General features: G+C 50.4%; 4 protein-coding genes across 4 annotated transcripts; 2 read left to right on the forward strand and 2 right to left on the reverse strand.

Annotated features, from left to right (window-relative positions):
- Nucleotides 1–19: 19 nt before the first annotated feature.
- Nucleotides 20–1,770, reverse strand: BDV14DRAFT_199845 (cytochrome P450; the record flags this gene model as incomplete). The annotated part of the gene is made up of 5 exons (XM_073773370.1): nucleotides 20–617; nucleotides 666–1,418; nucleotides 1,467–1,518; nucleotides 1,565–1,570; nucleotides 1,620–1,770. 5 exons carry the CDS (start codon nucleotides 1,768–1,770, stop codon nucleotides 20–22), a joined length of 1,560 nt encoding a protein of 519 aa, XP_073628403.1.
- A 485-nt stretch (nucleotides 1,771–2,255) lies between these two features.
- Nucleotides 2,256–6,910, forward strand: BDV14DRAFT_199846 (cytochrome P450; the record flags this gene model as incomplete). The annotated part of the gene is made up of 5 exons (XM_073773371.1): nucleotides 2,256–2,450; nucleotides 2,494–2,622; nucleotides 2,670–3,894; nucleotides 5,868–6,222; nucleotides 6,280–6,910. 5 exons carry the CDS (start codon nucleotides 2,256–2,258, stop codon nucleotides 6,908–6,910), a joined length of 2,535 nt encoding a protein of 844 aa, XP_073628404.1.
- A 282-nt stretch (nucleotides 6,911–7,192) lies between these two features.
- BDV14DRAFT_199847 (uncharacterized protein) lies at nucleotides 7,193–9,454 on the reverse strand (the record flags this gene model as incomplete). Its single annotated transcript, XM_073773372.1, has 3 exons — nucleotides 7,193–7,324; nucleotides 7,444–7,520; nucleotides 7,585–9,454. The coding sequence occupies 3 exons, from the start codon at nucleotides 9,452–9,454 to the stop codon at nucleotides 7,193–7,195; spliced, it is 2,079 nt and encodes a 692-aa protein (XP_073628405.1).
- Nucleotides 9,455–10,249: 795 nt separating this feature from the next.
- On the forward strand, nucleotides 10,250–12,336 carry BDV14DRAFT_199848 (Zn(II)2Cys6 transcription factor; the record flags this gene model as incomplete). Its single annotated transcript, XM_073773373.1, has 6 exons — nucleotides 10,250–10,331; nucleotides 10,391–10,723; nucleotides 10,776–11,128; nucleotides 11,175–11,558; nucleotides 11,766–11,937; nucleotides 11,990–12,336. 6 exons carry the CDS (start codon nucleotides 10,250–10,252, stop codon nucleotides 12,334–12,336), a joined length of 1,671 nt encoding a protein of 556 aa, XP_073628406.1.
- Nucleotides 12,337–12,382: the final 46 nt, after the last annotated feature.

The raw sequence follows: 12,382 nt of genomic DNA on the forward strand, positions 1-12,382 counted from the left end.
ATTCCTTTTCTGTATCTAATCAAACAACTTCCCTCTTCCTAAGAACCAGTCGCATATCACTTGAAGGCTCGGCCGGCCCCGAAGAAACCGGCCGAAAGTCCATCCCAGGAACCGCATCCACCCCCCTCACCACAAACCGCCGAACCACCAGCGCAACAAAAGTAACAACAAGCCTTCGACTCAAAATCCTTCCGACGCATTTATGCTTCCCGCCTCCGAACGGAAGAAACGCCTTACTCTGCGCGAGGTCCGGGGTCGACAGGAACCGCTGTGGTTGGAAGACGTCCCAGTCCTGCGCGAGCAGGGGATGAGTCATGGCGAGGTGGCGGTATGACACGACGACGTGCGTGCCGGCTTTGAAGGCGTGGCTGTTGATGGTTGTGTCGTCCTGCGTGGTCCGCCCGGAGCTGGTGCTCAGACTAATGCGGTGGACTTCGTTGTATAGGGCTTTCAGGAGGGGGTTTCGTTCTAGGTGGATGGAGAGGGCGGGGAGGGAGGCTTGCGGATGTTCGGCGAGAATGGAGGTTGTTTCGGTGGTTATTGCTGACAGGGTGGCTGGGTTTGAGACGGTGTATGCGGTGAGCCAGAAGACTATCTTGAAGGTGTTTGCGTTGGTGCTGGTAGGGTTAGCTTCGTGACGGAGATAGGATAGGCAGGAGACTCACGCCCAGAACACCATTAGCAGATACGAAGCCATGTCCTCTTCGCTCATGCTACGGCTTCTCATCTCCGCCACTGCAGCTTCGATAGCCCAGCTCTGGTCTCTCTTTTCCGAGTCCGGCAGGCGTAGAAATGCCACGAGGCAGCGGTGCACGCGGGCCCTTGCAGCATAAACCTCTCGGGCAAATGGCTTCGGGATCTTGAATAGCAGTTTCCAGAGATCATGGTCAACACGGAGATGATCATCGATCAAGCTTGGCGAGAGCTGCCAAATGGCATTTCCAAACCAAGCCGTCGCGATTGCCCGGATACTGGCAACCTGCGCCCACTTGCATAACGAGACCGTCACTTCGCTGCCATCCGGCGACGTGTCGAGTACCACCGACGCGTCAAGCTCACCCCAGCGAACCTGAGTCTCAAGGACCTTCAGCGTTCGGACGAGGAGTTCGTTTCCGCGATCCCGATCGAGGAGTTGCTTCTTCATGAGCTCTGCAGCTACCTTGTATAGTGACGGGTGGTTCGTGAGTGCCACCTTGCCATTGGACACGTTTTTATTGGTCTGGTAATTGTTATCAATCTCGGAGATGCCCGCGCCAGAGCATCCAAGGCCATGGAGGAGGTCTTTGATATGTTCTGTGTGCACCAGGTCCGGTCGATCTCGCAACACCTCTGTCGCGTCCTGCTCGGAGAGAATGAAAACGACTGTCTGGCCGAATAGCGTGAGCGCGACCGGTTCCAAGCTGTTATTGTAGTACTGGCTATGCTAATTTAGCCATGACTATACCCGGATATGCCTGGATACTCACGTTGCAGAAGAGAGTAGACCGTGGGGGTTTCTTAGCAGTGAGATTGCATGGCCTTCAGCTGTTAGTGTTAAGTCGGAATGAGGGGGATATGGCTGTACCGATAACTGTTCTTGTGAGTAAGAAACTGCGTAGCATAGCATCGAACAAACTCACATGGAATTATATATGGAAGCTCCTTTGGTGAGGTTGGATTGAGCAATGGACGGACGGTGAATCGCCAGAGACGCCAGAGCATATACCCCGTAAGACCGTAGATAATCGGTCCGCCCCAAGTGAACTCAGAGACGAGGGGAAATGATGACATTGCTGAGTTGGGCTACCTTGGCCTGTAAGTGACGAAGATAATAACTTGGACCTCCAGCGCTTCAAGCGAAGGCTACATATACCCATTGTCGAGACACCAAACCGCCCCCACTTGCTTGGTTTGGCTGGGATCAGCAAGGACATGCAGGAAGCAAGCACCAGGCTACTGGACTTGATGGATGTCCTCGGGTTAAGCGGCAGTCAGCTTTTTCCGTTTTACATCTAGTGTCAACAACCTTGTCAGCTGCGAGGCTGACGGTGATTTTAGAATCATCGCACAAGCTGACAGAGGCATCGAGCTGAAATTGCCACGTCAATCCCCAGGGTTGATATGCATGGATCCTGCTTTAGGGGGGGCGACAAGAGGGGGATTCCAGATTGATGATAACTACAAAGCTGATATTGGACCATATATCATAGATCGTGGTGTGTTTTTTCTCACTCGGTCAGGGAATCTTCATCAAGAGATCACTTTATCCCTGCAACATGATAGTCACTGCGGTTTCCTGTGGCGCACTGCTACTACTCTGGTATCGGATACGTTCTCACCTCAACGTTGACATAGCCAAAGAAGACACGCGGCAAAATGTTAGTCTTGCCGAGCCATCAGTCTATATCCTTAAACTCCTCCGCAGTCTCGAATACATCTGGAACGGGCCCGAGATCCTCCGGAAAGCACACGTACGTCTCCCCGAAGCCAGCAGACACAGCTAACAGATATCAGATGAAAGATATGCCATATGCCATTGCAACCCCGGAGACATACCAAGTGCATTTCTCGTGTACGGCTCATATCCAGCAGCTGCTTCGGATGCCTGACACGCATTTGTCACTCCACGCATTAGCCAAGGATGTGAGATACCATCACTCCAATACAATGCGAAGGGCTAATAGATTTAGATGTTCCAGCCCAGCTATACCATGAACGGACTCGCAGTCCACGACTGCATGAGCGCCAACGGCTCAATCCACCAGCGCGCCCTCCAAGCCGAGCTACGCGCCCACCTCCCAGCACTAAGTCAACCTCTGAGCGAGTGCATATCAAAAACCCTCAGCACGGAAATAACAGCAAAACCCCTCGCAGATGGCTGGCGCGCACTCCAGATCTTCCCCTTTACCAAACGACTAATCACCAACACAAACGCACTAATCTTCTTTGGCCCCAAGGTATCCAGCGATCCGATCTTCCTCAAAGCCGCCCTGGAGTATCCAGAACACGTCATGCAAACGGCCGAGGTCCTCCGTCTTATTCCTGCGTGGCTTGCCCCGTTTATCGCTCCCCGTCTTATGCGAGGTCATCGGGCTGTGATGATTCTCATAGGGTATCTCACTCCAGTCGTGGAGAGCCGGCTTCGTCTTGCTGACAACCAGCCCCCAGAGCAAGCCGACTGCATCCAGTTCATCGTAAATGCAGTCGTGCACAAGAAACAGCGGGATGAATGGCCTGCGGAACGAATCGTGCAGGTCCTCTTAGGAATCTGGTTTGCGTCTGTCCATCAGCCCGCCATGTGTCTCTTCTATGCGCTTGACGATTTATGTCGATATCCACAGTATATCCAGCCACTCCGCGATGAACTCTCACTCTCTCAAGCCATGATGAAGCCAAGTAGCTACCCGGAATCAGACAGAATTATCGACACAGATACCGCGCCCCTTCTAGACGCCTTCCTGAGAGAGTCCGCCCGGCTAAACCCAACAGACTCCATCTCCATGCGTCGGAAAGTCCTGCGCCCAACGACCTTTTCCGACGGAACACGCCTCGCGAGGGATGATATCGCCTGTATTCCTTTGCAGATGATTCTGCAAAGCGAGGAGAACTACATCGATCCGCTTACATTCAACCCCGGACGCTTCATGCACTGCACGGCGAGTGGTACCTGCAGCAGCAACAAGAACTCCAAGTTCACAGATGCAGATGTAACATTCCCTATTTGGGGTCTAGGGAAACACGCGTGTCCGGGGAGATACTATGCCTCTGTCCTCTTGAAGCTGGTGCTCGCGCATGTTCTGCTTCGGTATGACGTGAGACTGCCTGATGGGGATACAGGGACAAGATCTTTCTATTGGCGCTCGTCTATTGTTCCGAGGTCTGGGGCGGTTTTGTATTTCCGGGAGAGGACGTTTGGTATGAAGTAAGGTACGATGTCTGGTTCAACAGTAGTAGCTAGTTTTGCTTTTATCAATAGCCATTTAGCTGTAGCAGTAGTATCAGAGACCGCAGGGGCAGACAGACCTCCAAGGGTGTAGGTCTGAGTCCATGATATCAGACACCAGGCTTCCATGGCGTGTTTTAGCAACAAGCCAAACCATCTTCCACCACCTAACATATGCCTCTCTGGTCCGTCACCAACACATTTCCATCTGTCGTTCAGACCGTGCTGGGTAGGAAGGCTTAATTAATCTTACTATCGAACAATTTATACTGGGATTGACCTCCCCTTTGTCCTATAAAGGCATCTCACGGCTTAGCTCCTTGTGGTCCTCACGAAGGTGATCTCGAGCTGGCACGTCGCTACCTGAGATTGCGGCCTATGACAGGTTGTGCATGTCCAGTTTACTCTACGCGAGGAATATTAATGTGTTGGCTCCTCAATGAATCTTGGATGGGAATTAGTGCACGGTATGACGACCTCAATCAGTGCTGATGGAACTCATGGACTCTCTGGCTACGTTCTCGATTCGACGATTTTCCCTTTGCCTACCAAGGAAGTACTTGCTAATAACTAAGCTTCTGGATGATATTGTGGGCAACATAAACCTGCAACCGTCGGTGGTTGCAAGTATAGAGACCTGCCGGTCACAGTCAATACGTTAAGTAAACTGTAATCTTGTCCTATATATATGTTTATGCCCACGCTCCCCTACTCATATTCCGGGCTCTTACACACAACGTATCCGTCCCAAAGAGCATTCATCACTTGTGAAAGACCTCGCCCTTAGGCATTCCTTCGTTCGATGAAGATAATCTCCAGGTAGGGGAAACCGTCAGGATTCGCGTTTGGACACTGCATCATTTCTTCTTGCCTGAGCCCCCTTAGAGACAATGTGTATCGTTAGCCGTAGCTCTGTTATACACAAAGAAACCTGATATTGGAAGGTTTGCGGCTGAGAGAATAATGGCTTGCTTTGTCGCGTCTCACGTTCTCGTCGGTGGGCAGAGGGTCGTTCTGCGTCTGGAATCGGACCCTTGTTCGTCAACCGAACATGCAAAGAAAGCGAAAGAACTGAGTAGGTCTCACCCTGAAATTAAACCGTGGTAACCCCCCAAGCAGCCAAGACATTTCGAATGAACTGGATGACGCCTCCGGTAAATATCAAGATGCCGAGTGGTCGGATGAGGAACAGCCAGAGAGCTCCCAAGATCGTTCTCGTTAGCCGCCTAGATTCTGGATTAGGACCCAGTTTCCTTTGTTATAAGGGAAAAAACTGATTTCTAACACCGCAACATTCGCCATATTCAGAGTTCTGTTCGATGCGCCAAGTGCATATGTTCGGGCATCAGGGCGTTACTGAGTGACGCAGAACAATCGCCCAATAGAATCAATGCGGAAATGAGGTAATGCCAATTGACATTAGGTCAGGCACTGGTCATATCGGCTTTAACAACCTCCCCTGAGTGCCGATAAATGGTGCTGCCTGGTGTAAAGGGCAAACTCGGGGATAAGTGGGTCAAGCCACACAGAGCCCCCCCCACTGTCTCAGCCCTACAGGGCCTGAGTAGCCGGCTGTTATGTATTATAAATTCCTCGTCTGACCGTTATTGTTTGTGTCCTGCAAGCCGCAGACTTCCTGATGCAATATCTTCCGATGCCTGTTTGCTCATACCCCTCTAACTTGCATCTCTCACACATGGACCGATATATGACCGCTTCGCGATTACAGGATCAGGGACGAGTATTCTTCCCTCGGAAAGTTTGCTGCTGCCTAATGGAGCCGTGAATATGCCTACCGAACAACCTTGTCAATTCTCCTACTTCTCTTGCCGGTCGCAAGAAACGAAGCACGCATCCAGCTGGGCCGATATAGCACCTCTCGTCCAAAACCAGGAACAAAATGAAAAGGCCATTGTCGATACCTGATGGCTTGATGTCTGCAAAGCCTCCGAAGACGACATCATTGATCTTGCTCGTGCACTTTCTATTCACCCATTGACCGCCGAGGACATCGCCCTTCAAGAAAGTCGGCAGAAGATTGAGACGTTTCCGGGGTACTACCTTATCTCGCTACGGACACTGGTGGGCTCGGTGAAAGAAGAGAAAGTCAAGCCAACTGATATTGAACCCTTCACGCCGACCATCACTAGTCCGACTATGCTTTATATATTGGTCTTTGCTCATGGTACAGTTACTCTTTCCATGCCAGGAAGTGACTATGTCTCTCGAGTCCGGACTCGCATCATCAGGGCCCATGATCAGTCCATTGTATCGAGTGACTGGATCTGCTATGCCCTTCTGTACGTCCCCAACTCCCTTCCGATCCCTCGCCACCCAGAAACCTAACAACTTCCCAGAGACGAAATAATAGACTCCTTCGCCCCCCACATAACAACCCTCTCCGCCGAATCCGAAATCATCCAAGACGAAATTTTCATAGCCCGCGAAACAGACATGACGCCTCTCATGATGCGGATATACAATATCCGGAAAAAGATAAATCACCTCACGCATTCCCTTTCGGGGAAATCGGATGTGCTTAATGGATTTGTGAAGCGGTGTCGAAGTACAGGATGGCGAAAGAGTTCCCAGTCTTCTTCTCCGGCGTCAAGGTCTACTCCAGGTCTTGCTCTGTCGGAGGGCGAGTTGATAGTTTACCTAAGCGATGTGCAAGACCACCTCGTCACCATATTGACAGAACTCGCGCACCTAGACGAAATAACAAGCCGCCTACAATCGAATTTCCTCGCCCAAACTAGCGTGAATAACATGCGGCTAAGCACAAAGTTGAATTCGGGTCTGAGCAAAGTGACTGTACTTGCGACGATCTTTGTGCCGCTGCATATGGTTACGGGGTTATTCGGAATGAATGTCACGGTTCCCGGGCAGGATGTGGATTCCTTGACGTGGTTCTTTGGGATTGTGGGTGTTTTTGTGGCGGTTGTTTTGGTGGCTTGTTTTATGGCTGTTAGGTTTCGGTTGTTGTGACTATCTAAGGACGCTGGCGAGCTACAGAAGAGATGCTTTTGTAGATGGGAGAAGGGCGAGTTTGCACAAACTCGTGAAAGGGAAATTCATTGGTAGAAGAAATTGCAGTTCCATTCAACAACAGACAATCTGAATGTCGAGAGAAAATGAAATACAGAAAGAGATTACATATGGCAAGGGTAAATACATTCAACAGTATTCCAGAAAGAAAGCGGCGTAGACCGATTGGGGTCCAAATTCTTGAATCCCAAGCAAGAGCTTCAAAATTATCGGCACCGTTTCTTAGTTGTCATCCTCCATTTCAACAGCCCGAGTAACCCCTTCATCAGGCCAGTGATTGGCACCACCAACCGCAGCACCGCATTCCGGACAACGAGCGCGTCCCATGGGCATTCCACACTCCCCGACTGCAAACTAGAAAAAACTTAGTAAGGCACCAATGGAAATTATGACAAAGAACTGCGTACTGGATGTCCATTCTCACAGTTGTACTAGTGACCAGAGTGGGTTGCCATACCGCCGTGACCACTGACCATAGCCCTTTTAATAGACTCTAGCTCCTCCTTGGTCACAGTCTCATACCGCTCGCTATTGACAAGTTTGAGTGACGCTTAAACAGCAACCATAAGTTCTTCTGCTCCTTGACACCACCGGGGACTGTGCTTGGATCAAACTGAACTCGCGCGACAAGGCCGAGATTAGGGCTTCGCACTGGCCGCTGTCCAGGGTTATAGGCTCTGCCAGTTTCCGATAAAATTCCGGATCAATGTTTGCGGGAGTCATCGAGAGACTCTGAGCCTTATCCTTCAAAATAGAGTACAGACAGAAGGTAAAGTCGGCTTGACGAGCATAAAGGTGCGTCGGCATGCTACTCCCTGGAGTCGTTCTTTCGAGGCTAGGGACAATCCAATCCGCAAAGCGGAGCTGAGTTTCCTTGTACATTCGCTGAAGATTCTCGAGGATTGGAGTGAAGGTGCCTAGAATAACATTCCGAAACTCGATGAGGACAGCCCTGTCGTCGGACTTGTCATGTTCGAGTCGAACCAATGTTTCCAGATCCTGTGCTTGGTGTCTCGGAACCAGACTGCATACAATCCTCGCATGATGGCCTTTCTCCTGAACGAGGGATCCGAGCTCTTTGGAGTTCGTGATGTTCCGAGTGACGGACAGGAGGAAAGCTGAGCTAATGCCATTGCGAAGTGACACCAGGCACACCAAGGATCCCTCGCTCAACCTCCTTGTCTCCTTCCACCATGTCAACTTCTCACTGGTCGACTTCTTCGTGATTCGGATGGGTTCCACAAAACTAATATAGGCCTCGAGCGCTTGCTTCTTGCTGAACTCTACACGGCTGACTCTCGCACCCTCATATGCGTGTATGGACTTGTTCGATGAAGCCGATCTGATCCATTGCGCAATATCATGCTCCTTATCAAGTACGTAGAGTAGCTCGGATACTGTTTTTTTGACCTCGTCAAAAATGTCGTGCCGAAGTAGGCGGAAGTGAGTGTCGATGAGCCGTTCAGATCCTTCCAGAAACGAACGCGACTCAAAGTTGGAGGACGGCAGGTACTCTGCCTTCTCACTACGGATCCCTCCCTCGGTGGGGATGATTTTGATCTTGACAATGTCTTGATGGTCATTGTCGTGGTGAGATCCGGGGAATTCAGAGGGTCGAGATAAGGTCTTTCGAGTGATTTTTGTCGCAGGATGGTTCACGGCTTTGCTGTCACCGAGAGCACCGCCTGCTCTCTTTTTAAGTCGACGAAGCTCTCGTAACAGTGTCTTGGCCGTAATCGACGATAAATTGGATCTTGAGCCAGTGTTGTCACAGACAGTGCCGACGGCGTCGAGTAAAGCAGCGAAATCGTCGTGGAAAAGGACTCTCTGATTGCAAATGACAGCCTGATGAAGAGCCGTTGTCAATGCATTTGCAATGAGAGAGCATTCCTGCTTGTCATTGTGTTGGCTAAGAGACTTGCAAACTCGAAGGAAAGAAGGAACAGCCCTGGTTCCGTTACTGTCGCCAAGAAAGGTGTACAGGTCCTCGAGGTATCTGTCGCTCGACAAACAGTCAAGGAAGGCAGAGCTGGTAATCACTTCGAGGAAAGAGCGAGCAATGTCCAGACCTCCGTTCACTTCCAAAAGGACTTCCATTGTTGTTCCCACCCATTGCAGGCCATTCGTTTGCGATCCATCCGACAGGTCCCGAAGAATACGCTGACTTGTGTCCTGGTCACCAAGGGCGAGAACCTCTAGGGCTGTCTTCCAAAATCGCTGAATTCCGTGTGTTGATGCTGCCGATGGATAGTGTTTCGGGAGGCGCTTCCACTGCCGGTATTTCTCTTTCGCAGGCGACTCCTCGGGAGGTTCAGCTCGGGTACTTCTAGCAGCAGGAGTTCCTTCGTGGCTAAAGCGGCATTTGCCCTTTCGACGACAGTTTCCATTGACAAAGTCTCGGCAGGGCTGTTGCTTGCTCTCACCTCGTTGGGGACCTTTGGGATGCGGTGCACCACGGCCTCTGCGTTTTGATGAATGTACCATCCTAGCGAGGTCTTGGGACGCGGTGCAGAGTTTTAATCAGTGAAACTTGATACCACGGATAATTTTTGTTACGATACTCAGAATGTGGCCGTTCTGCAAGGAGGGGCTGGCACCGAAGCGCTTGGACGATGGACGTTGACAATATTAGGAGAGATGAGGTAAAGAGCGAGCCACGAAGAAAGGCTAACAGCAACACAAGGACTCGATAAAACTCTGCATAAACAACATGACGCGTGTGTATACTCCGGCTTGTGCCCTGTATCTCTGTTCACGCATCTTTCTCTGACGCAGCCAATCAAAGCAATTCCCATTCACAGCTTGAGCCTGCCACTTAGTCAACCAGGAGCATTATTTTATGCTTCTCGAGGCCTGGAAGCCTTTGATACCGACCAGTATGGTGCTTTTGGGTCAAAATCTCTGAATGGCATGCAGTCTTAACAGCCGCGACTTTGGTACGCAGGGTCTATCTGAGACAATGTCTCTACCCCCAATAACAGATTATCAAGCGCTCACATATTCCGAGGTTCTTACACAAACCGCGGAGACCAGTATAACACATAGTACAGTAATTATGCGCAGCAATGACGTGCATAGGACATTCATCAGTGGGTGGAATATTGAAACTCTTCCACACTAATTTCATCAGTCAACCCGCTCCAATACCGACCGATCGTAATCAGGTATCATCTAGCCCCGATTGGAATAGCTCCATGATTGGAGAAGTGATCTTATCATCGACATTCAAAGACGTCTGTTCCCCAACGTACAGTGACTGCTACCTCGCAACCCAGCAGAATGCTCTCGAAGAAGAGAAAGGCTGAGTACAGAGGACTGGCCTGCCATCGCTGCCACCAGCAGAAGGTGAAATGTTCACGAGGTAGTTATTCTGATTACACACCGTTGGGGCTGTAACTTCGATGGCTAATAGAACAATAGAACGGCCTTGCCAGAACTGTACGCTGTCACGAAAGCCATGCACATATGCGGTGCGCGACAAAAAGGTCACCGTGTCAGAAACGTATCTGAAGCAGCTCGAGGCCGAAGCTGCCGCCGAGCGACACCTCCCCACTTCACCAGAACCACATTGCAATGATCCTGAAAGTCCTAGTAGCAGGAATATATTACAACTCGAAACTGGTGACTTCGCATCGGCAGTGTTCATATCCGGGCTGAAGCAATTGCAGGGTCATGCATGTGGAGAACCACGTTCCCCCAGTCCCGATGCTGCAGAGCCGTACGAATACTTCTCCTTGAGCTTTGACACGTCACGTACGTCTCTGGACTTGTTCAAGAATTATTTTTGTTACTAATGATGTCCTAGGGGAGAGGTGTACGTTCAAATTACCTCCCTACCCCTATGCACTCCACCTCTTGGAGCAGTTCACTATATATTTCGGATACGACTGGCATTGGTTCCGAATGAGAAGTTTTCGTCAGCGAGTGACGAACACATATATGGTCACAAACTCCCCGGAGTCTAAGGACCGGAACTGGTTGTGCAAGCTACTTGTGGTTTTGGCCATGGGAGAGTCTGCCAATGCCGGTAATTCTGACGGCCCTGCCCCCGAGACGAGGGCACCGCCCGGTACCGAATTCTTCGAGCAAGCCCTAAGACTCATCATCATTCCATACGAAGAGGCCTCACTTGATCACATCGAGACGTTGAATCTTATTGTATGTCATTTGTCATTGTTTGTGGCATGTTGTTGACAGTCCATAGGCGATCCACTCAAACCAGCTCAACCGTCAGAAGACGGCGTTTATGTACACTGGCACAAGCGCTCGGATGTGCAATATGCTACAATTGCATCGCGCATGCAGTTCGAGGAATCTTCACCCCGTCGAAATTGAACACCGAAAGAGAGTGTGGTGGTCTACATACTGCTTAGACAGAATGACAAGTACTCAGAGGGGCATTCTGCCCACTCTTCATGCTGACCAAACTGACTTGGAGCTTCCTTCCAAATTCGCGATCAGTGATGAGGATGCTGAAGAGTTTGGTGATGCTGCTTTTCTAAAAGCCCGTATTGAACTCACAATTATCCAGGCCGATGCGCCAAAGGTCGCTGTTGGGTTTGCACCAGGGGGCGTGGCGAGCATCGGAGTTAGCACTCAGACAACTCTCCATCAGCTTCAGTCCTGGAGGCAACGCTTGCCACCTCATATGATGTTGGACGCACATATTAGCCTCTTGTGTGGAAGAGAGTCACTTCCTATCTTCAGATCGCAAGCGAACCTTTGTTTACGCTACAATCAGGTATCCCTTTCCATGTCCCATACTTGACTCGCGTACTCATACCCCACAAAACAGTGTCTGATTCTTCTCCTGCGGCCTTTTCTCCTAAGCCAGGTAGCTGAGCTGCATACACCAGAGCCTTTTATCAGTGTCGACGCTTGTCGGAAAGAATGGAATACTTCCTGCCTGCACGCCGCGCGGTCAAGTATTCATATCCTAATAACCGTGCAATCCGTTGCTTTGCTAGGTAAGATACTGCATCCCTTCCCCGAATTTAGTGTGGAAGCTAATTGTTGAAGCGCGTCTCGGACTGATGGAGAATATTCACCTGTTCACCAGTCTAGTTGTTCTCCGGCTTGCAATAGCCTTGGGCTCTCGACGACCTGACAGTTTTAATCTCGATCCCGGGGATTCTCCCTTGTATGATGAGGGCAAGAACGTCCTTCTTTACATGTTGCGCTGCGGTAGCCTGGCTGCAAAGGGTCATTTAAGAATGCTACAGGAAGTCGAGGACGTGGCCCACGCAATGGAACCGGCTGATCATACCCTCTTGAAGCGTGATGACATGACTTGGGACATTGACGCATGGATCTCGCAATTGCTCGATAGTGATATCATGATGGAGAGACTCGAGCATCAATTTTAAGCCGGCGCCTTGCATTTTCTTTTCTCCGTACATAATGACATGGCGC

The sequence above is a fragment of the Aspergillus stella-maris genome (genome assembly GCF_047715825.1).
Source record: "Aspergillus stella-maris strain CBS 113639 unplaced genomic scaffold BDV14scaffold_25, whole genome shotgun sequence".
Lineage (NCBI taxonomy): Eukaryota > Fungi > Ascomycota > Eurotiomycetes > Eurotiales > Aspergillaceae > Aspergillus > Aspergillus stella-maris.